We start from the raw sequence: 24,273 nt of genomic DNA, 5'->3' as shown, positions 1-24,273 counted from the left end.
TTTGCCATTTGATTACTGATTGTACTCATGCACTGATTGTACTCATGTTTGACCAGTTGCTGTTCTCCTGTTAGTCTCCCTTTAGTTAACCACTTGTGCTTTGTGTTGTTGTTAACTCCTTGAATTGGCTAGCTTGATTTATATTAGGGAGACAAGGTGGGTGAGGTAATATCCTTTATTGGACCAACTTCTGTTGGCTGAGAGAGAGAAGCTTTCAAGCTACACTGAGCTCTTCTTCAGGTCTGGAAAAGGTGCTCAGAGTGTTGCAGCTAAATACCAGATTGAACATTGTAATTTCAATCTAATTCTCATGTTGTTTAGTACTTCAGGGAAGCCTATGAAATGAGTTAACCTTCTAGTTGTTTATGCTCTTGAATAAAAGTTTTTAAACTACCCCAAATTGGTTTTCTCTGCTCAAGTGGCGATGAGGTAAAAACAACCTTAATCAAAGGGACTTTAATTAAATATTATTTAAAATATTTGACTGAAGTCCTCAAAAGCCTGTTGTTGCTACAGCCCTCCCTTGGCAAACTCAGGTAAGGCAGTGTGAAGACTGGGCTTGGATGATGAGAATGGAAGCTGAACTACTCAGGGATGGATTGACTCTGCTTTATCCTCCCCAACACAGAAGTCTATGGCAAAAAGAGTTGCAGTTATTGGAGCAGGGGCCAGCGGCCTAACAGCCCTTAAATGTTGTTTAGATGAAGGACTCCAACCAACATGCTTTGAGAGAAGTGAAGACATCGGGGGACTGTGGCGGTTCCAGGTAAGTTGAGTTTGTCTCCAGGGTCTTGCATTATAGACAGCATAGTAAGCCAAGGGGTTTGGAATACTCCAGTTCTTCCTGCACAACTAGACATGTCCCTTCTGAAATAGAAGTGAGCAGCGAGATTGCTGACTACACTGAAAAATGCCTATTCTCCATGGGGCAATACACACAGCAGTGTTGTTCCTCAAATCAGAGTGGGCTTCCCATACAAAGGAGACTACTTGCTGCATGACTTTTCTCGGCGTATACCTTTTTAATGTCATAAATGAAGAAGGGAAGAGAGGACTCTGGGGATAAGTGAGATCCACCAATGCCCAAGAACCATGCTATTATGGGAAGTGAATTGAGTAAGGTATGCCTACTAGGGCTGGTCAAACATTTTCTATCAATATGGTTTTTCAAAGGAAAATTGGGGGGTTGACTGTGGTGGTGATCAACGGCAAGGATGAAGCAGTGAGATGGCGTTCAAAGGGATTTAAAAAAAATACCAAGGTTGATTTTAAATTAAAAAGGGCAGGGGGAGGGAGCACCACCAGGAATACCTTCCATAACACAACTCCAGCAGGCCCAGCTTCCTCCAGATGACACTTCCCCCTGCAACTCTGACTACCAGCTGGAAGACAAGGAGTTTTACAGAGGGCTTCACCACCCAGAATCCTTTTCAGGCAATGGGGATGTCTCCACCTGGTCTCTCTGGGTGATTGACAGCCCATCCAGCCAATCAGCTCTTTCCCTCACTCCTTGCTTTCTAGGCGCTTCACCCCATCACATTCATTAAATGATTTGTCGTGGGAAGCAGGGAGGAGAAAAAGCACTTTCCAGCAAACTCTAATGCATACCTTATTGGCATGAACCTAGGAGGGACATGTGGCTAGAGCATAGGCATGGGAGTCAGGATGTTGGAGTTTTGATCCCTGCTCTCCCGCACATTTCCTGTGTGATCATGCTTTGTCTCCATTTCCCCACCAGTTACAATAATAGAATCATAGACATGTCGGGTTGGAAGGGACCTTAAGAGATCATCAAGTCCAGCCCCTTTTGCTGAGGCAGGATCAAGTAAACCTAGACCGTCCCCGACAGGTGTTTGTCCAACACATTCTTAAAAACTCTAACGATAGGGATTCCACAACCTCCATGGAAAGCCTATTCCAGCGCTTAAGTATGCTTATAGTTAGAAAGTTTTTCCTACTATCTAACCTAAATTTCCCTTTCAGCAGATCTAAGTCCATTACAACTTGTCCTACCTTCAGTGGACATGGAGAACAATTGCTCCATGTCTTCTTTATAACAGCCGTTAACATATTTGAAGGCTGTTATTAGGTCCCCTGCTCAGTCGTCTTTTCTCAAGACTAAACATGACCAGTTTTTTAAATCTTTCCTCACAGGTCAGGTTTTCTAAACCATTGATCATTTTTGTTTCCTCTCCAATGGATTCTCCCCAATTTGGGCATATTTTTCCTAATGTGTGGTGCCCAGAATTGGACACACTACTCCAACTGAGGCCTCACCAATGCCAAGTACAGTAAGACTTACTTACTTATGGCACTCCTGTTAATACATCCCAGAATATTAGATTTTTTTTCACAGCTGCATCACATTGTTGACTCATATTCAATTTGTGAACCCTAGATCCTTTTCAGCAGTATTACCACCTAGCCAGTTATTCTCCACTTTATAGTTTGCCATTTGGTATTTCCTTCCTAAATGAAGTACCTTGTACTTGTCTTTATTGAATTTCATCTTGTTAATTTCAGACCAATTCTCCAGTTTGTCAAGATCGTGTTGAATTCTACTCATGTCCTTCAAAGTGCTTTCACCCCTCCCAGTTTGATGACATCTGCAAATTTTATAAGCATACTATCCACTCTGTTATTCTAGTCATTAATGAAAATATTGAATAATACCAGAGCCAGGACCGACCCTTGAAAGATCCCACTAGATAGACCCTCCCAGTTTGACAGCACACCATTGATAACTTCTCTTTGAGTGTGGTCCTTCAACCAGTTGAGCACCCACTTCATAGCAATTTAATTTCGATCACATTTCCCTAGGTTGCTTATGAGAATGTCATGTGGCACTGAGTCAAAAGCCTTACTAAAATCAAGATATATCATGACTATGCTTGCCCCCTATCTGCTAAGCCAATAATCATGTTAAAGATGAAAATTTTAAGTTGGTTTGGTATGATTTGTTCTTGACAAATCCATGCTGGTTATTCCTTATAACCCTATTATCCTCTAGATGCTTACAAATTGATTGTTTAAACATTTGTTCCACTATCTTTCTTGATATCAAAGGTAGGCTGACCAGTCTATAATTCCCACGGTCATCTTTGTTTCCCTTTTTAAAGATAGGTACTACATTTGCCCTTCTCCAGTCCTCTGGGACCTGACCTGTCCTCCATGAGTTCTGAAAGATAATTGCTAATGGTTCTGAGATTGCTTCAGCTAGTTCCTTAAGTACCCTTGAATGAATTCCATTAGGTCCTGCTGACTAGACAACATGTAACTTTATTGAAATATGCTTTATCCCGTTCTTTCCCTGTTTCAGCTTGAATTCCTTCCCCCTTGATGATGATAATCGTTCTGAATATCTGGTCACCATTAACCTTTTTAGCAAAGACTGAAGCAAAATAGGCATTGGACACCTCAACCATTTCGATGTCATCAGTTATTAGCAATCTTTTCTCACTAAGTAGAGAACCTACATTTTCCTTCATCTTTCTCTTGCTCCTAGTGTATTTAAAGAACCTCTTTTATTGCCTTTTATGTCCCTTGCTATATGTAACTCATTTTGTGCCTTTTCTGATTTTGTCCCTTCATGCTTGTGCTATTCTTTTGTACTCCTCTTTAACAGTGAGGATAATATTTCCCTACCTTCCAGGAGTGATATGAGGTTTTATTTTTTAATGGTCATGCAATACTGAGATCCTTGAATGAAAGTGAAAAGTCGCAAATATCCATGTCCTGTCAGTATGCCCCGGGGGACATTCCTTCTAAACATGGAGGTCAGTTCACCTCTTAAAACATGAACAATAACTAGGCATGTTGTTTATATCCAGAGATATTGGTTTCCACTACGTAATGGGCCCTTTCTCTGTTTTCCTGTGCTTTGGAGAGCTGCAAATGACTTTTACAATCTAGAAAACTCTAGCTAAAACAAAACATCTGTCTTGATTTCATTCTAAAGGTGATCGTTTTAAGTATATTCTATGTGAGATACAGTAGCTACCACCTGATTGAATAAGATTTCTGAGACAGTAATGCAGCACAGCCAAATTGTTTGGAATATTTAGTATCTATCGGCTGGAAGCCCTAGTGAACAATATTGGTCTTTACTTTCAGGAAGGCATAGTTTTGAGGGGAATTTCAAATCCCACAGGATACATGTGAGCTTGAAAATTCCTGACCTTCACCTGTAGTGGTTTAAGTCCTGTTGAGTACTACCCCTGTAAGATTGGATTGGGGGAAGGGGGGTTGAATGACTATTTTTGTCAAGAATGATATAAGGAGTTTTCAGAATTCTTATATAATGGAGGGGGTGGGGGACGACATAAATTCCTGTTCAGCTATTGACAAATTCTCCCAATGACTCCAGTTTTTCCCTCTGTTGTAAACATATGGTGCCCACAATCTTGACTGAAATCTTCAGGTTTCGCTCCATTTCCAAGGGTAGTATTCACAGCGAAAGGTGAACAGCGTCCATTGAAACAAAACTCCCATTCCCTCTAAAACATCACACACATCACATCCAAGCCAGACAGGTTTAGAAATGTTTGCTCATTCTTTTTTGCATTGCTTCTTCCCTTCTGGGTCCCAGCTGGGCCTGGAATTGGAAGTGGTGAAATGTTGTAAGCATATCTGTCCTCATAAAATTTGCAGCCTAGATTTTCAGATTCGTGAAACAGGTTGAGTTAAGCATCTCAACTTTGGGATGTTTTTATGTCAAGCAAACTTGAATGGTGAACCGTTTTTGTATTGCCTCCGGACTAGTTATTTGAAACTCCTGTCCTGGTTTTGTTGTTTCCTGCAGGAGTGTGATACGGATTGGAAAGCCAGTATTTATAAATCTGTGACCATTAACACGTCCAAGGAAATGATGGGTTACAGCGATTTCCCCATCCCAGAGGACTACCCCAACTACATGCACAACAGCAAAGTCATGGACTACTTCAGAATGTACGCCGAGCATTTTGATCTTCTCCGATACATACGCTTTCAGGTAAGAAATGACCTCTCTTTGGGGGTGTGGAAGTCAAGTGCAGCTCTGGGGGCTAACTGCTCCCCCTAATCCCAGTAAAATACCACCCATTTGATGACCTTGCAGGGGATGCTGCGATATTATCACACATGGCATTATGTGACACGGTCACCAAACAAGGTCTTGTGTGGTGATATTTCAGCAAAGCTTAATTACATCAGCTCTCCTGGAAGGCTGGATAGTAGTAATAGATAGCACGTCTAGAGCTACTCGAAAAGATTTTCCTGCCCTGCTCCTCTGTCAAGTTGTCCTGCAGTGGTTCATGAGCATGAGTACCAACCTCAGAACAACTGTTAAGTAGCAGGGCACAAGCCCCAAACTGGCTGTGAGGTCTATACTTAGATTTCATCAACCATGTATCAAGTGTAAACTCCTCAGGCATTTTAACAGCCTTAACATGGAGCCACAGACAGTCCCCTTGGGTACTCCGATCTATCTTGCCACCTAGGCAAGCTTGCCTTTTGCCTTCCACCAAAAATCAGAACAATATTCACGTAACTCCCTGGATCAGTCACTTACCCCAGGTCAGTTGCACCTTCGATCTCATACCAAAGCCAACATTTGTAGCCAATCCTATAACAAACTATCTAAAGATTTATTAACTAGGAAAAGGAAATAGTTATTTACAAGGTTGAAGCAGGTAAACATAGACACACAAATAAGTTTCAAAAAGTAATAGAAGCTTTTATGATAAACAAACTTGATATACCCTTTAGAGCTAAGCCAGGCCTGGGGATCTTTTGCTCATGCGTAGTAATCCTTGCCCTTCAGAGACCAAGAAGCATAAAAGACAGTTCCTCCTTGTTAGGGCTTTTTATTCCTTCCCTCTTCTGTGTTGAGTTGCAGATTCAGCTGTTGGAAGGAATTCAATTGCACAGCTCTTCACTAGGGAGAGTAATTAACACAGTCTTTTGTCCTCTGATGTTCCACAATGGTTTTTCTGGTGTTGATGGGTCTTCGTTTGATGGGCAGCGCATAACACCTCCTGTTGGAAATTTGTATTTCAGTCTCATTAATAGTTCCCTCCTGTCTGGTGATTTACAGTTACAGAGCAAACACTAAATATTACCTTATGACATGGAATACAGATGTTATAAGTGAGATGAATGCAGGCAGCAACTTGCAAGCTTTCAATAAAATCCAAGCACTAAACACATTCTTGTAACTCGAATACCTATTTTCACAATACTAACACACGGGTGAGCCAGACTGGTTTCCAGCTATGCATCTGTCAGTGTTCAGTTGGCCTTGGGGCCTTGGCCTGAGCAGGCACCTGGTCTGCCAGCGTCACACCCCCCAAAAAAACTTCAATGACAAATAACTTTTCTGATGAGAAGTGAAAACCAAGCCCCAGATCAACTGCGGTCATCAACAATTCCATGATACAGTCCCCAAGAGCAAGTTGTTAGCTCTGATGTCCTGAATTACTCACATTCTCCTTACCCTCCCTTAATTGCCGTTTTAATTGGATGCACTTACTTCCTTCACTTCTTGTGCTGTTGCCTCATTGTTTGCTTGTGCAATGTTAGATAGTTGCTGCATTTCACCCCCCAACAGGGTGTGCTTCGGCAGGGGGTGAAGGGGATCCTGCAATTTTAATGTTGGTGAAGCACTTAGTAGTGGTATGATTAGTAGTAATGACCTATCCAGCCTTGCACGCTGAGTGTGAGTCTCCCACTGCCCATGCAAATGATGAGGCTGCAGAAATTGCAACTGACCATGTTCTACAAAGAAACCTCAGCCTTGACATAGCTTTGGGGTTGCACACCCTCCAGATGTACTACTTCTCCACGTAAGCCCCCATTTTTCAGGGCTTGTATGACAGATATTTACAACCACATGCAGCATCTTGGGGGACTGTTGTATTAACTTCCTGAATGTTACCTGTACATGTTATCTAGATTTCTGTGAGCCAAGGACTGTCATCTGGCTGGTTGGGCAGGTCTACCAAACTCTGTCCAGGACCTAGAATCCAGGAGTGGGTGGGTAATTATGAAGTCCCAGGAGCTGTAAATAGCTCCAGCAAAGAACCAGCCGCTCGGGTGGTTTTCATACACTGGTTCAAGTCAGGCTCAAGAGAGCCAGGAATCAGAGCTTGGGATATAGAGGGCCAGCTTGACTTGATAGAGAAGACTTCATTTTAATCCAACAAACGGATGTGACCTTATGTACAAGGGGGGACCAACCCCATAGAAAGGACTGGAATCTGCCAGGACTGATGGGGAAACTGGCAAGCTTAAATATGCATTTAGACTCTTTTAGTTATTTTATATTTACTCTGTAATGCGTGTACCCTAAAATAAATGTACTCTGCTTTGAAAGCGCTCTCCAGTTACTGATAACCGCTGGCATATGCTGGTCATAGACCCTGGAGAGGGAGCAAAGCACAAGGGCTGGACTTTAGTCAGACCTGCGGAGAGAGAGACACAGGGAAGTGCAGACGGGCTGTTCATGGTTTTTTAGGAAGGACGCGGGTCTCTTCCCAGATGGAGGTGACATGGGGTATTCCTTGAGCAGCCCATGAAGGGGGGTGTCAGAGGTTCAGTTACCCCAAAACTGTGATGGCTGGTACCCGGTATATTAGTACACGTATACTGGTTTCCCTGTACTTTTCTCCATGCCTCCAGCTACGCCTGCGTAAGCTGTCATTCAGACAGTTCTCCTTTGCCTGACGGGCTTTGGGTATGTGGCTTCTCCTTTGAGTATGTGGTATCTTGGCTTTCTCATACCGCATGCTTCAGCATGAATAGAGGAACAAAATAAAGCCAAACCAAAGTAAGGGGCTGTCTGCTTTTCTTCTAGACGAGTGTGCTCAGTGTAAGAAAATGCTCCGATTTTTCCACCACTGGCCAGTGGGATGTTATCACAGAGACAGTCGGGAAGCAGAATTCGGCCATCTTCGATGCCATTTTGGTTTGCACTGGCCACCACATAGATCCTTACTTACCCCTGGAATGCTTCCCAGGTCAGTGGATACTAAGTATCAAGTCTTGTGGTGATTGGGATGTGACCTGCTCTAACTGGGAATGAACGGGCTGCAGTGGTTGAGATAAGGGGGCTATTTAGGTGGCTGCGCAGCCCTAGAGCTTGTGAATCTTTTGAAAGGAATTCAGCTCATGGACTCAGACTTTAAGGCTAGAAGGGACCATCTTGATCCTCCTGTCTGACCTCCTGCACATTGCAGGCTACAAAACCTCACCCACCCACTCTTGTAATAGACCCCTAACCTCTGGCTGAGTCACTGAAGTCCTCAAATCATGAAGTAAAGACTTCAAGTTACAGAGAATTCACCATTTACACTAGTTTAAACCTGCAAGTGACCCATGCCCCACGCTGCAGAGGAAGGCGAACCCCCTCCCCCCAGGGTCTCTGCGAATCCCGACCCCAAATATGGTGATCAGTTAGACCCTGAGCATGTGGGCAAGACCCACCAGGAAGATACCTGGGAAAGAATTCTTTGTAGTAACTCAGAGTCCTCCCCATCTAGTGTCCCATCTCCAGCAGTTGGGGATTTTTGCTACCAATGAGCCAGATGCCATTGTAAGCTCATATCATATCATCCCTCCATACACTTATCAAGCTCAATCTTGAAGCCAGTTAAGTCTTTTGCCCCCACTGCTCCCTTTGGGAGGCTGTTCCAGAACTTCACTCTTCAGATGGTTAGAAATCTTCACCTCATTTTGAGCCAAGTCAAACTATAGAGGGAGGCAGGGTCAGTAGAAGCACACCCTGCTCATGTATATTGTCCTTCCCTAGGACTTGTCCCATTTTGTGCCAAGGGCAAAAATCTTTGAATCCTTAACCCAAATCAACATCCAGTTAGAAGGGCTCTGTTCCTGGAAACTGAGGGAGCTGGGGTGGGAGAGATGGATTCCAAGCCTTTGAACCAGAAACAAAGTTTTGGGTGCCCACGTCTCTGGGCAACATCCAGCTATAGTTAGGTCTGAGAGAAGTTTTGGTTATGGCCTGCTGCTCTCCTCCCTCCGGGCATGTAGACCTGCTGTGTGTGGATCTAAAAACCATACACATACCCTCGTAATGACCCTAGAGATACTGTTGTCCGGCATGGAGATATTCCCTTATCCAGAGCCTCTCCATGGACTTTCTCACACCCTCTCCAGGCACTGGAGATGCATCTTGGCCAGGTGTAGAAGTGCTCTTTTTTCAACTTCCTGGCTGAGGTTTCACCTTCTGGTTTCTTCTCCCCTTGCAGGTGTAGAGAAGTTTAAAGGAAAAATAATGCACAGCCGGGAATACAAGTATCCAGAAGAATTTCGGGACAAGAGAATAGTTGTGGTTGGCTTGGGAAATTCTGGAGTAGACATTAGTTTGGATCTCAGTCACACAACCAAACAGGTATTGCTGGAAGGTGATAGCCAACAGTTTTAGCCTCACAGGTTGGATGGTGCTGAGGTGTTTTATTTAGCTACTGGGTATGAATAAGACTTGTTCTTATCCGAGTCTCTGCTCAAGACTTTTCTTCCTATTCTGCCTCTGATATGACTGCACAAGTTCCATTCGCAGTGAATCTTCATCTTGCATCATGTAAGGACAGTATTATACAGTAGTGGCCCAATAATATAATTGCAAACTGTAGAGCTAAATTTATTCCCGATGTACACCGTGTGCCCAGCCCAGCCCCATGCTAACAATGCGTGCAACTCATTATGTACCCACTGCCATGCAAATGGTAAGAAGGCAGAAATTGTAACTGGTCTAACTTTACAAATACATCTTAGCCTTAAAGTCACTTTAGTGCGTAACACAGCTTGGACCCAACCTGAGTCCCACTGAAGTCAGTGGAAAGGCTCCCACTGACTTCAGTGAACTTCGGATCAGGGTCTACTGTAAGAGGCAGTGTTTTGAACCATTGCTGTAGGATACCAAATGACCTCTTAAGGTCTTCAGATTGCAATTTACGTCCAGGAAGCTGTAAGTAAAAGAAAAGGTGCAGTGTTCTAAACCAAAGTGATTTCAGATATTCAGTATGGCTTATTGTCCCCTTGTTTGATTCCCAGAACTACCACAGACATTCGCTAGGGTTCCCCCATACTGGGAAAGAGAAGCATAGCTCCTAAGGAATTCCTGGGCATTTATTTGGGAAAACTGATTTAAAAGAGGGAGTAACAAATTGGAGCAAAATTCTACTGTTGGGTCCACTCAGTGGATCTCCTCTCTGCTGCTGTGCTCACCCTAATTCTGTAGGAGATCTACAGTCAGAATTACTGGGTGAATCTGAGAGAAGAATTTTGTCCTTAGTCTTTTAAAATGGGCCCAATCCTGCAGTGTCCTAATCTTTACTTAGCCATCTCAATGAGAGTTTTCCCTAAGCAAGTGGCAAGCAGAAATTACTGTCTGATATGCAAAACCTGTTCATCTTACTGTTACCGTATCGCATCTCCCTCCCTTTCCATGTGTCTCTTTCATTCACTGGTCATGTGTTGTCCTCATGCTAAACTGCAAGCTCTCTGGAGTGAAAACTGTCCTCATCACCTTTGTTTGTACAGTACCTAGCACAAGAGAGCCCAGATCCTTGAGTTGGGCCCCAAGGCAGCACTGGAATACAAATGATGATAATAAATTAATTCAGTGGGATTTTTGCCTGAAGAAGGACTGTAAGATTGGATCCATTTTGTCTTTTTGTGTGTGTGTGTGTAAAACATACTTATTTTTATTCACATACAAAGAGAGGCCAGGCCATTGCACCATGATATCCCCAAATGATACTACTTGCTTAGCAATGAAACTAACCCCAAGTAGCATGTACCTCACAAGCAGAAAGGTGCAAGCACAGAACAAAGACCAAAAGCCCTGACCTGTTGCATTTCTGCATCTCTTCCGGCAGGTATTTCTCAGCACCAGGACAGGCGCCTGGGTGGTGAATCGCGTCTCTGACAACGGCTTCCCCCTCGACGTGGTACACTTCACACGCTTTAAAAATCTGTTGCGCCACATCATCCCTTTGTACCTGATGAACCGGTGGGGGGAGAACAAACTGAATGCGAGGTTTAACCATGAAAACTATGGACTGAAACCTCAATTCAGGTAATGCCTCTGTTTCAGGACTCTCCCAGCCATGGGCATTTTATGGGTAAAATTTTCCAAAACTACTAAGTGACTTAGTTTCTTAAGTCCCATTTTCAAAAGTGACTTAGGAACTTTAGAGCCAAAGTCTCACTGAAAGTCAATGGGATTTTAGGTTTTAGGGTGCATTTGGATCACGTTTTCCAGCTTTTCCTCACAACCATGAGGGCTAGAGACTTACTTTTTCTTAAGAAAAGCTGAGGTGCCCGCCTGATCACTTAACTCCTGCAGCTTGAGCTTGTAGAAAAACCTCTAATATCATGAGACTCACAATAAAATCACAAGACCTGGCCACACTGTAACATGTGACTTTGCACTTCAAGCTGGGGAGCTAATTCCCAGCTCAAGTAGAGGTACCCGCGCTAGCTCTGGTCAAATTACCACACTAAAAATAGTGTCACCTCAGCAGTGGGAGGGGCTGGTCACGTGAGCATGTGCATAGTGTCTTGTTCTTGTACTCGGCATGGTTGAATGAGGCCTCACAAACTTCCTGTGAGGGAGGTGAGTGGTGCTGTTCCCATTTCACAGGCTGGTAAAATGATGCCCACAGGGTGAAGATCCATAGCCCGGGACAGGAATGCTCACAGACTCTGGATCAAGGGCTGAACTTTGCAGCTCAAGTCCATCCCTCACAGACTTTTAAGTTTCTTGCCCAAGGTCAGAAAGCAAGACACTGGCTGAGCCAGGAGCAGAAATCCGGAGTCCTCTCTCTAAATTCCCTGCACTAAGCACTAGACAACTAGCATGTCTACAAGAACTTGGGCAGAGAAGTTCAAAGCCCCCCAAGGGGGTTAGGCACTCTACCTCTTGGGCACAGGGTATGGCACAGGGTGGCCAGCCACTGTAAGTGAAGTGGGTCCACTCCCTTGAAGACTGAGCCTGGGCCCAAATGAGGGGCAGGATGACGCTGGAGTTAAGAGCAAGAAGAAAGCTGCAGGGAGGGAAGAATGTGGCAAATGGGCAGCTCCAGAAAGGAGCTAGGATAGGCCCTGGGGCAAGGCCAGGCTCCTGGGAGGTGGCCCATGGCTTGTGTCTCCAGAAGTAAAGAACCAGAAGTAACAGGAGGAAGCTGCTTGGAACCCGTTGGAAAGAAGGTAGCACCACGGAGTGGCAGATACGGACTGGGAAAGACTGTGATTATCCTGGGATAGGAGGCTATCATTTTAGTTGACTTTCACTTGCAAAGGAACAATGAGGGTCTTTGCCCTGGAAGAGGGAGTTGAGTCCCTGAAGAACTCAGTGCAGAGAAGTGGGACATTAAGGTTTGCTTGAAGATTGTGGGCCGTTATTTGAAAGACTAGTAAATAAACCTACACATAGGTGCTTTCTGTGCTAAAATGGTGTCGGAGTAGTAAGTGTCGGGACCCTCAACCAGCAGATGGTGCTCAGGGACAGCTGCACCTTGCGACAGGGTGCCTAATAAATCTAGTACCTCTGACCATTCTAGCCTTAGCATATGCCTACACTGCAAGCACAGGTGTGGCTGTAGCCCAGGTAGGCATACCCACGCTAGCTTTAATCTAGCACGCAGATGTAACGACGGTAGTGAAGATATGGCAGAAAAGTCTTCAGGACAGGCTAGCTAGCAACCTGAGTAAGCACCCAAAATAAGTAAGAGTGCAATCCTGTGTCACCCTGCTTTCATTGCTGTTGTTACTTGTGCTGTGTCTACACTGCCATCGGGAGGTGTGATTGCAGCTCAGGCAGGCAGATCTGAGATAGCTTTGCTCTAGTTAGATCATTGCAAGCAATGGAAGGGAAGAATGTGGGAAGAGGACGGGTAGCAATAGCAATGTTGCCATGGCAGTGGGGGCAGTGAAGGGACTAGCCTTCTGAGTACAACCCCCACCCCAGGTACATATTTGAGTGGGTTGCCGGTACTGCTACCCCGCATTGCTGAAGCTACCCCAGTATTATTACATTAGTGAGCTTTGAGTTTGCTAGAGCAAAGCTAGCTCAGGTATCTCTACGAGTCCTGCAATCCCACATCTCAACTGCAGCTTAGATCTACCAAACAGGTAGAACAGGTATAGCTACTCACACTGCAATCAGACCTTCTCTTGAGTCTCCACCGTTCTAACCCAGCACAGCCTATTCACACTCAGTTCTCTCCTCCTTCCTGACCTTACAGGTTTCTCAGCAAGTACCCGATTGTGGGGGACGACCTGCCCAATGCCATCGTTTCTGGCCGGGTGCTGATGAAGCCCAACGTGAAGGAGTTCACTGACACGGCTGTGATTTTTGAGGACGGGAGCCGGGAGGAGAACATCGACATCGTGCTCTTTGCCACAGGATACAACTTCTCCTTTCCCTTCTTGGAGGAGAACATTCTCAAAGTCAACAACAACCGTGTCCCCCTGTATAAGTTTGTCTTCCCTCCACGCCTGGAGAAGCCCACGCTGGCTATCATCGGCCTCCTCCAGCCACTGGGGGCCATCATGCCCATTGCAGAGCTTCAAACTCGCTGGGCCACCAGGGTCTTTAAGGGTAAGGAAAATGGGCACCAGAGGTTCTCCACTTGTCACTCTGCTGACACTTCCCAGCAGCATTCCATACATTTCTCAGCATCTCCCATACTTACAGTGACAAGCCCAGTCTGAGAACCTATATAGACCAGCATAGACACAATGTGAAGCTGATTTGAAGGAGAAGGCTGAAATCCATGCTTGATAGTGCCCAGTGGGCAGGGTATCAGATCAAGAGAGGCAATGTGGCCTGGCTAGAGTGGTGGTCAGGGACTCAGGAATGCTGGATTCCATTCCAGCCCTGTCAGTGACCTGGGGCATGTCATTTCATCTCTCTGGGGCGGAGTTTCCCCCTTTGCAAAATGTAACAATGAAAAGTGCTGTGTAAGAGCTATTGTTGTTACAGATATCAGTGAGGGGTCACTGAGGGGTGAATACAGCCTTTACTTACTAACTTAACGTTCAGTTATATTCTCAGTGCCTTATTGCCATGTTCATCACTTGGTCAATCTACTTCCTGGTAAGCCACTGCTACCCGTGCTCCTTGTTTCTCTTCCTTCCTCATCCTTCGTTAGCTATTCCTCTCCCCTTTCCTGTCTCTCTTCTGTTCTTCCCTATGCATGTCCTTCCCTGGAGCAAATCGCAATTCCCACCCTGCTTGGTTTCTCGCCGCCTTTTGCCCCTTCCATTTCCTCAAATGGGCAGCCACACAATAGTTAACGTTGACTCTGAAGGGTCATTGTTGGGTTTTACCTGGCATGACAAGGTGATTAACAGGGGAGTTTACCCCTCTGAGTCATTCTTTCAGGCTAGCTGCAGATATCGCTGCTCTGGTTACATTCAGGTTACGATTGGAAAGTACCTCTGCAGTCACAGGGTTAGAAACTTATTTTGTTTGAAGTTGAGATTCAAACAATCTGGATATATCATGTCAGCCTCATAAATACCAGCCACAGGCCGTATACTTAGCAGGCCACTCTCTAGCCTAGGGGTACCATCTGAACTGGATAAGAAGATGGGTCTGTAGCTAAGCTACTATCTTGGCAGGCTCTGAGTACAACGGGGGCAGGAGGAGGCACGGCCAGGCCATTTTTATACCCTGGGGATTTGTGCACTCTGCTAAAGCCACTAAAGCAGAGTAGCAAGGGTCTCAGCAGTTCCCAAACGGGGCAGATATAAGCCACTTGCCATCTCTCTGCACTGGCAGTTTCAAAATTTAACAAAGGAACCGTGTTATAAAGCAGATGATGCACCTGAGCTGAACTATGTGGCGAAAGGAAGGGAGAAAACAAAAAGTTTCCCAGTCTTGTGAAGTGGGGGAAGGTGTCCTGTTCAGTGGTGCCCTATTAGAAGGGAAGTGTGGTCTTGTGAGCAGAGCAGTACAATGGAAGTCAGGATCCCTGGCTTTTTTCCCCAGCTTCACCTGTCTGTCTTGCTTATATTTTTTTTGTGCTGCCACCCATCACCCTAGTAACTGAGCACCTTCTATATAAACTAGGTGTGCGATAGCATGGTTCCTAGTCAACACCATGGAATCTCTGATTCATCTCCCTGTTCAGGTTATAGGAAGCTCAGTGTAAGGATAACTGTGCCACTGCTTCAATGTGTGACCTTGAGAAAGTCACTTAACTGCTCTCCACTTCATTTTACCCATCTGTAAAGGGCAAGTAAAAATAAACACAATGGTGTTGGGAAGCATCCCTTGTCGGAGGTTGTAAAATGCTTGGAGATCCAGAAAGGGTCACCCTGTCTAAACACAAAATATTCTGCTTTCTCAGGTCTGCTTAAGTTACCTTCACTAGATGACATGATGGCCGACATTGCCAAGAAGATAAAAGAGAATGAGAAACGGTAGGAGACTATTATATAGAATGATAAAAGGTTGATCATGGTGAGCAATGGTGACCAAGGCAACCATTGCTTCTTTGTGTAATGCAGCTGTGTGTCTGCCTCCCCCTAGTGGCTGGACTGTCTAAAGAGGTTTGAGTTTCTTCCCGCCTCCAAGCTAAGGCATGTGTCCTTTGGCTCAAGTAGTAGAGCCTTTTGTTTTAGGTTCCCTAGTTCAATCCCTACAGATGGACCTGCCCACACGTGTTGTGTGTCTCTCACTAGTGCTGCTCTTTTCCAGCACCCGCGCAGAATCCCTACAACTTCCGCACAGTGTCAGAATTTGGGTTTTGTATTGCCCATGACTGACTGACTGGTGCTATTACTAGCTATCAAGTGCCAAACAAATACAAAATTTGCTTCAGCTTGGTCATACACTAGGGAAAAAAAGGAGGAGGAGGAAGATACCCAGATCTCTATTTCTGTGTGTCCCAGGCAGGAAATTTGGATATGCTGTGGTGGCGTATGTTAACCTTCTGAGGACTCAGGGCCTAGAGACTGGTTGATAGAGGTTTAGAGCCTGATTCTCATCTTGCTTACGCTGCTTTTACTCCAGTGTTACTCCATTGACCTCAGTGGGGTTACTCCCAATTCACACCAGAGAAAACGAGAAGCAAATCAGGCCCAATCTGTTAAGCATTAAGTGCTGATCTACAGAGATGCACAAAGGAAGCCATTTCCAGTGCTCAGTATCTTTTATTGAGCCTACAAAACACAGGAGCTATGCTAGATATTCTTGAGTGGCACCTCATCTATTAACTGACTATTTATTAGAGTTGGCCGGAAATATTTTGACAAAACAGATTTTCATCTGAAAATTCAGATTCATCAAAACTGAAACTTTGCCAAAATGTAAGTTTCAATGAAAAGTTCATCTGGAAGTTTTCTCGGCTCCAAGGTGGCACTTACAGTGAAGAGAGCCCAGGATAGCCACTAGCCCAGTGATCTCCTAACCTGAGATGCAGGAGACTCAGATTCAAACACCTGCCCTGTCTGATTTGGAGCAGGGAGTTGAACATGGCTTACTATAACCTCTTTATTCCATGCGGAACATAGGGCCTTCACCACTGCCTTCTTAGTCTCTTCCTATGCCATTTTGATGATTTTCAGTTCTGCTCCTGTTGTGTTTCCAAGTTGGCCTTGGATACCTCTTTGCTTCTTGCCTGGAGATCTCAGTCCAGTGCCTATCTTGTTATTTTATTCAGTCCTTTCCTCCATGTGTGTCCTAGCTAGCTCCATTTTGTACCATAATTTCCTGTCCTATCAGTCTCTGTTTCATCCTCCTCCAAAGCTCTTCATTTGTTAATTTTTTTTTCTGGCCATCTGATATTAAGGTTTTGTTTAAGGCAGCTGTTTATAAACATTTGGAATTTAGCTAGCAGGGTCTTGATAAGTCTCCAAGTTTCAGCACAATACACTAAGACAGGCTTTACAGTGGTGTTAAATATTCAGAGTTTAGTTGGGAGGTTTCTGTTTCTAAAGATCAGCTTTAGGGTTGTGAAGGCATGACTAGCTTTTGCTGTTTCAGCTTTAATGGTTTAATGTCCTTATCTATTCCACCTGTTTTGCTTACAATACTGCCAAGATATGTGAAGTGTTGGACCTCCACTCTCAATCCCAGAAAGTGTTATTGCTGTTGTGTATTGATTCTTGTGGTTTTCATTTTCTCTGTGTTGATTTTCAGTCCTACTGACTACACATAGGCTGAAGAACATGTGTTTAAGCTTGCATATCTCTGTGGACGTGGGACCACAGGTTGATATTGCCTGCAAAAATCGAGGTCTTCTAGGTGAAAGTCCATAGTGTATTCATTGGTGGTTCTGTTTTCTTTCTTACTACCCAATCCGTTATCAGCAGAAAGGTCATGGGTGACATAAGACATCCTTGTCTAATGCTGGCAGTTACTTTGAATGGCCAATTTGCTGTTGTATATTACCGGACATGTCATATTCTCATCGAAGCATTGATATTCAGTTTGCTGGGGGACTCCATAGGGGCATAGCAACTTCTCGAAGACTGTTCTGTCCACTGTGTCAAAGACTTTTTTTGGAAATCTATTAAACTCACATAAAGTGGTGACTGCCATTCAATCAGCAGTTGTATGATGAGCCATAGGATTACTATTCGATCTATGCATGATTTCTCCTGTCCGAACCCTACCTGACTCTATTGCTTTCTTTAGCCTGTCTAGGATAATGTGTGTAAGGATTTACTTGGGTTGGACAGCAGCTGAATGTCTCTCCAGTTTTTGGACTGACTGAGGTCTCCTTTCTTTGGCAACTTGACTATATGATCACTTTTACACTCATTTGGTAATTTTTCTTCTTCCCATATCTTTTATAAGAGGCCTATCAAATTGTCTAGTGTGTTCTTTAAGTCTGCCTTAAAGATCCCTGCTGGGATTTTTTTCTGGACCTGGTGCCTTTCCACTTTTTAACCAATTGTCTGCTGTCTATACTTCTAACCCTAACTGTTAGGGAGGTTAAGCACTGGAATAAATTGCCCAGGGAGGTTGTGGAATCTCCATCATTGGAGATTTTTAAGAGGGGATTCGATAAACACCTGTCAGGGCTGGTCTAGATAATACTTAGTCCTGCCATGAGTGCAGGGGAGTGGACTAGATGTCCGCTCGAGGTCCCTTCCAGTCCTACGATTTTATGATTCTATTCTAGTAATAGGTCCTCATTCAGATGTTCGTCTACATCTGTGGGGTTAACCATTGGCTCGCCATTCAGTAATTCACCTAAGTACCACCTCCATATATTGAATTGTTCTGCTGTTTGTAGTTAAGTTACCCTCATTGTCTTGGACTAGTCAGTTGGTATCTGTTTTTTCTGCCTGACAATGTCTAGTGCAGAGATTCTCAAACTGTGGTCCATGGACCACCAGTGGTCTGCAAACTCCATTCAGGTGGTCCGCAGATAGTTCCCTCTAAAGTGCGTGCCTGGGCGGCCGCAAATGAGACAATGAAGGGCCACCCACCTAATTAGTGGAGCCATTCAGGCGTGGCTCCACTAATTAGGTGCCTGGACCCTGGAGAAAATGCACATGTAAGGTGAGGTGGTGGCCTTGGGGGGAATAGGGAGTAGGTGGGAGGGGGCAGTGGGGTGAGAAGAGGGGATGCCACAGCGGAAGAGAGAGGGCACATCCATCGCATTAGAAAGGTGAGACTACTGATATTAAAATGTGAGTTGTGTGTTTTTGTTTGTAGAACAAACAAATGTTGATGATGATTATTAAGGTTTTTTTAAATAGCGCTTTTATCCAAAGTGCTTTACAATAGTTAGCTAATGGTACAGATATTTGGAAAGATCACTAAGTGGTCCACCAAGACCCTCAGCAATTTTCAAGTGGTCTGCAAAAAAAAAGTTTGAGAACAACTGGTCTAGTGATATCGTACAGTGTCTGCGTGTTACTTTGTGCTACTGTTGTCATCTTGTCTCTAAAATCTTGTTTGTCGTTCTTGGCACTCTTTTTGATTTCTTTGTTCTTCATGGCATGTTCCTCCCAGAGTGGCTTTTTCAGTGTTCTTGCTTGATTTAGTTTGTTTAATTTGACATCTTTCTTCTATTTTTTGCCATGTCTCCTCAAACCGCTATTCATTGTAGAGTTTCTTCCTGAATCGTGGGTTTGGTGAAGGTTTCCTTTACATGTTCCCATGTGCCTTCTACTGTTCCATCATCTTCGTTTTCAAGTGCCTGGTATCTGTTTGCTAGCACAAATCTAAACTTTTGTGCTGCCGTCTATTTCAAATTAGTGATGTTACAACGTGGGAATCTCTGTTTGGTTCTCTTTTTTTGTTACTTTTATTCTCCAGTTAGGTACCACTGATACATGGTCCATTCCCATGCCTGCTATAACATCCTCTAAAGCTCTTCCTCATTTGTACTGAACTGTATTGCGATCTGTTTAACAAGTTATTCTATGATTAGTAAGGAAAATAGTTCCTCTGACAAGCAGGTCATTCATTCCACAAAATCAGCAAACACTTCACCATTTTCATTCATTTCACTGAGGCCTTGTTTCCCTATCAGTATTATTCTCCATCCAGAGATCTGAACCAGAATCTCCCACATTCCAAGCAAATGTTCTCACCCCTGGGCTACTGGCTATTCTGGAGTGGGGAATGAGAGTTCTCGTTTTTTCGTAGAAAGGACTAGTTTTTCATTCTATTGCAGAACAAAAACTCTGATTTTTTTTGCATAAGAAGAAAATTTTGTTTTCTGGCCAGCCCTACTATTCACGTGTATACGGCTATCACACAACTCTCAATCAAGCAACACTTCCTCCTGTCCATTCAGTGGTCTGGAAAAGCAAGCATCCCAAGGTTTAATAAAGTAGCTTTTCCCTCCTCCTCATAACTACATTAGATAACCAAGCTCATTAAAAAGAAAATGCTCAGCAGTAGGCAGTTTGGTCTTTCTCGCTAGTTACTTAGTTAACAGCTTACTTGTTAGTATGTCTGTGACATCCACATTTGGGCTGAGATGTAAAACTGAGGTCCTGCCCATCTGTAGTTGTTAAAATAACATGGCGTTTTTCACAACAATAGGGGTATCAACTTGGGGGTCCTGTACAGACATGAACTGGGGCAGTCCTATTTTGCCTCCTTAAATGTTAATTGAGAAGCAACTAAAGGTCAATGCAGTCTCACCCTTTCCAGGAGGTGTAAGTATGGACCAATGTGCTTATTTTAGAAAGGATAACAGATTAGGCCTTGCTTATGTGATGTACGCTGGAAGATACCTGCTCTATGGGTTGGCTAATTGTTTAGAAGTTGGTTGTTCAAAGTAACTCAACTGTTTAGTACTGTTTTTGCTAAGGATTTGATTGTCTTCAATTAAAGGAACACAATTAACTCGAAAATGACACATCTAGCCACGTATTTATACCCATTCTTACATGTAACACCTCAGAGCAGTGGTGAAAGAGAGGAGAGAAAACTAGTTTGTTTTTCGGTTTTTGCATTTCACATCATGATATGTCTGTCAGTTTTACTGCTTCCATTGCATAGGCAGTTAGGACCTGATCCTGCAAAGGATTCACATTGAATACCATGCCTGCTCAGAGAAGCTACACAGAGTGAAGAAACATAGCAAGTGTACATGAGCTCACCAACTGAAACAAGTGGCTGGTGGTCTCTTTTAGGACTGATGAGCTACATGTGTCTCTGTAAAGGCTCGTTGACTGAGATTTCCTGTACTATAGGTTCTGATCCAAATCCCATTAAAGTCAGTGTATGTATATATTTCCATTAATTTCAGTGTCCAATTTTGATTGGAACTACAGAAGAAGTAAACCAGTTCTGGATCTTGTTAAGTTTCACAGCACACAGAGAAGTTAGATAAAAACATCAAATATTCTTGTTGGAAGGCAGCAATGTAACAAAACTTTTATTTTAAAGAATCTAGGACCATAACACACAAACCCAAAAGCAGAGCGACACAAAGCAGGCTGCTCCCAAAGGCAGAGAGGTACAACTCACCCACCTTGTTCTCATCCAGCTATTTGCAGACTAACTTTGATTTAAAATAGTAGATCATAGTTTTCAATATGCCACAGATCTCAACATCTTTACCTTTGGGGAAGGTCAGAGCTGGATCTCATCCTAGTAGTCTCAGACGTGTCTGAGTAAACATTCAGCCTCAAACCGATGCCGGTCCATATGGCTTTTCTCCTTTGTCCTAAGGTACATCCCGAGCCAGCACATTACCCTGCAGGTGCAGTACATCGATTGTGTGGACGAACTCGCCTGCCTATTGGGCGTGAAACCCAACCTGCTGTTTCTCTTCCTGACGGATCCGAAGCTGGCCCTGGAAGTGCTGTTTGGCCCGTGCACACCAGTCCAGTTCCGTCTGACTGGACCGGGGAAGTGGGATGGTGCTAGAAAGAGCATCCTGACACAGAGACAGCGCATCTTAAAGGCCACAAAAACTCGGGCTCTGAAAACCTGCTCTGATAACGACACCTGCCTTGTCTCCTCTCTGTGCATTAAAATAATGGGCCTGTTTGTTCTTATTGCTGCCATTTTTGCTTATTTGTAAGCATCCATGTGTTGGTCTCCAAGACCACTGTGCAGCTGCAGAGTGAGAAGAGCTGTAATGTTAAACTGGCATTTGCTTTGCATCGCTATCGTGCTCGCTCTCCATGGCTTATTGTTTGCTTCCTGCTCAAAGCTACCTAGCCTGGAGGTGTCATGGTAATGTCAGATGTGAGTACGCTACAAATAGGAGCTTTGCAAGAGTCACTGGATCCATCTTTGGGAACCAGAGAGTGCTGGACTAACCACCTCACCACTGTGCGCCATACTAACCTGCTCTTGTTCTCTGTACACCTGGACTTTGGAAATGGTCGTTGCTACCTTCTCTCCTCTGCACTGTAGCTGCTGAAGAGGAGGCAAAGACCCAAATCCTGATCTCAGTGCAATGGGCTGTGCTCAGTGGAGTCCTTGGGGGTCACAGTAGCCCAGGTCCTTCCCTCCTCCACAGGTGGACTTAGCAACTGGATCCACACTGATCCACCAGCTGTGCCCACTGCAAGTCAGGTCTGGTAGGATCCTCCCAGAGCATGCAGGTAGCTTTAACATTATGCTTTCCATCCATCCCTAGCATGCCCACTGAGGAGAGGAGGATATAGGGGCTGGCTATGCAGGTTCTCCATGCACTCTAGATTCCCCAATGCCAGGAGAACCCCTCAGCAAGAGACTTGAGTGGGTGGTTTCCACTCACTTTCCATGCTGGGGTGGTTCAAAGGGAGCAGAGCAGGCAAAGAATCTGCCCGAAAGTATTGATTGTGGCTCCTTCACCTTCTTGAAATAAACTGTTCAGCCCTCTGGCTAGACACCACTGCTCTAGGTGCTACGCCAGTGTGAGCAACAAGAATGACTGATTGCAGTGTTGTAGCCATGTTGGTCCCAGAGTCTCGCCAAAACAAAGATAGGTGAGGCAATCCAGTAAAAGATACGAGCTTGCTGACCTTGCCTCTCTAATAATGATGGTCTCGTTGCAAAATCAAGGGAGATCATGTACTCCACTAGAAGCAGCTATCTTTTCCCCTTAAGCCAAGGGGTTGTGCTGCCTTTCATAAAATAGTGGCAGGATCTGCCCTCAGGCTAACAAAAAGTCCCTTGAAAAATAAAAGTTCCTTAGAGAACACATCAGACAAATAGCTGTGACAGGACTCTGGGCTTTAAATTCTACTCCCTTGTTCCCTTAGTTTGGAGGGCTGTGGAATTCTCTAACCACCCCCACCCCCTCAGTCAACCAACTAAATCTGTCTGCAAATGGAGAATTAAGGACCCTCTGCTTTGGGTTTTTATGAGCTAAAGGGAGCTTATGAAAGAAGGAGCCCATTTTTCTGCCTAGTGGCCTAATTCGATCTCAACCCTGCAAAATATTTGTTTGAAATGTTTTCTCTTCGGCCTATTGGTGAGGATGTTGGCGTGAGACTATCGCCTTGGTTTCAAAGACAGTTAATCTGCTGCACCCGGGGGGGCTGGAACAATTAGTATAGTGGGGGTGCTGGGAGCTATTGAACCAAACTGTAAACCCTGGATATGATGGAAACCACTTCAAGCCAGGGGGTGCAACAGCACCCCCAGCACCTCCAGTTCCAGCACCTATGGCTGCACTTGGATCCCAGACTGCCATTCTTTACTTGGACAGCACTTCCATTGGCTTTGGTGGCAGTTTGGTGTGGGTAAAAAGTGCCAGATGTGGGCTGTAATACGGGAGTCTAATTTCAGTTGTTGGGCTTAAAGTGAGGGTGTTGGGTGATATCGATGGCCTGTAAAACACAGGAGGTCAGACTGAATGATCTGGTGGTCCCTTCTGGCCTACAACTCTATAACTCTGATTGGGTCCTTGCTGTTGCCTAGGAAACTATTGTGATGTCACAAAAGATCATAACATTAGATGGAGAATAGGCAGCAGTACCGGCTGGATTCTTACAAATATTCTGCTTCCATTTACCAGCATGTAACCCTATTGATGTCAAGGCGGTGATCATCTGGGGGCAGAACTTTGCCACCTGTTTTTATGCAAGTATCTGTTCTCCTGCCTTGTAGATTGAGATTGAAAAGCCAGAATGGACCACTGTGATCATCTAATATGAGCTCCTGCATAACACAGACCAGAGAACTTCCCTGATATAATTCTCAGAGCATAACTTGAACTAGAGCATAATTTAAACATCCAAACTTGATTTAACTCTTGTAAAATAGGACGCCATAGCTAACAAGCACATTGTTTCCAAACTGATTATTTTTTCCAAGTTTTCCATATGGCCTCTGTAGCTGTTTAAGTGTCTCTATGCACTTTTGTTATCATAAGTAAAAAGCTCAGTTCTTTATAAGTCAGCTGCATGTATTCCTGTCTGAAATCTGATGTACGATGTCCCAGGCAGGGAATCAGCATTTAAAAGATAATGAAAGCAAATACTGAGTAGTTTCATTTTGAGCTGGCTATTGTGAATAGCTTACAAAACCGTGTGTGACCAACATTATTGACTTCCTGTGCCATCCGTACCAACCTACAAAGACTATCTGTATTAAGCCAGCAGCATGCCAGCAGGCTCACATTGTATTTCTGAAAATAAATATCTCCCGAAAGGAATACTTACTTTTTTAGCAATTATTTTAAAATCCTAAGTAAGTGCAACATGAATAATAAGCAGAGAAGTCACTAAATCTGGGTGCCTTTTTTAAGCCCTCAAAACGACACACAAGTCTTTGCTGCAAATGATTTATTAATATGATTCTATTTTGCTTGGCGGGCCCCACTCTTCTGTATGTCAGCTAGTCCCAACTTA

At 44.2% G+C, this 24,273-nt stretch overlaps 1 protein-coding gene across 1 annotated transcript; it reads left to right on the top strand.

The window, feature by feature from the left end:
• The first annotated feature begins 633 nt into the window (after positions 1 to 633).
• Positions 634 to 24,026, top strand: LOC125641109 (flavin-containing monooxygenase 5-like). The gene is made up of 8 exons (XM_048860557.2): positions 634 to 766; positions 4,802 to 4,990; positions 7,832 to 7,994; positions 9,243 to 9,385; positions 10,875 to 11,074; positions 13,245 to 13,600; positions 15,357 to 15,429; positions 21,155 to 24,026. The coding sequence occupies exons 1-8, from the start codon at positions 635 to 637 to the stop codon at positions 21,507 to 21,509; spliced, it is 1,611 nt and encodes a 536-aa protein (XP_048716514.1). The 5' UTR covers position 634; the 3' UTR covers positions 21,510 to 24,026.
• Positions 24,027 to 24,273: the final 247 nt, after the last annotated feature.

Source organism: Caretta caretta, chromosome 8, assembly GCF_965140235.1.
Source record: "Caretta caretta isolate rCarCar2 chromosome 8, rCarCar1.hap1, whole genome shotgun sequence".
Classification (NCBI taxonomy): Eukaryota; Metazoa; Chordata; order Testudines; family Cheloniidae; genus Caretta; species Caretta caretta.
This window is presented reverse-complemented; position numbering and strand designations above follow the sequence as displayed.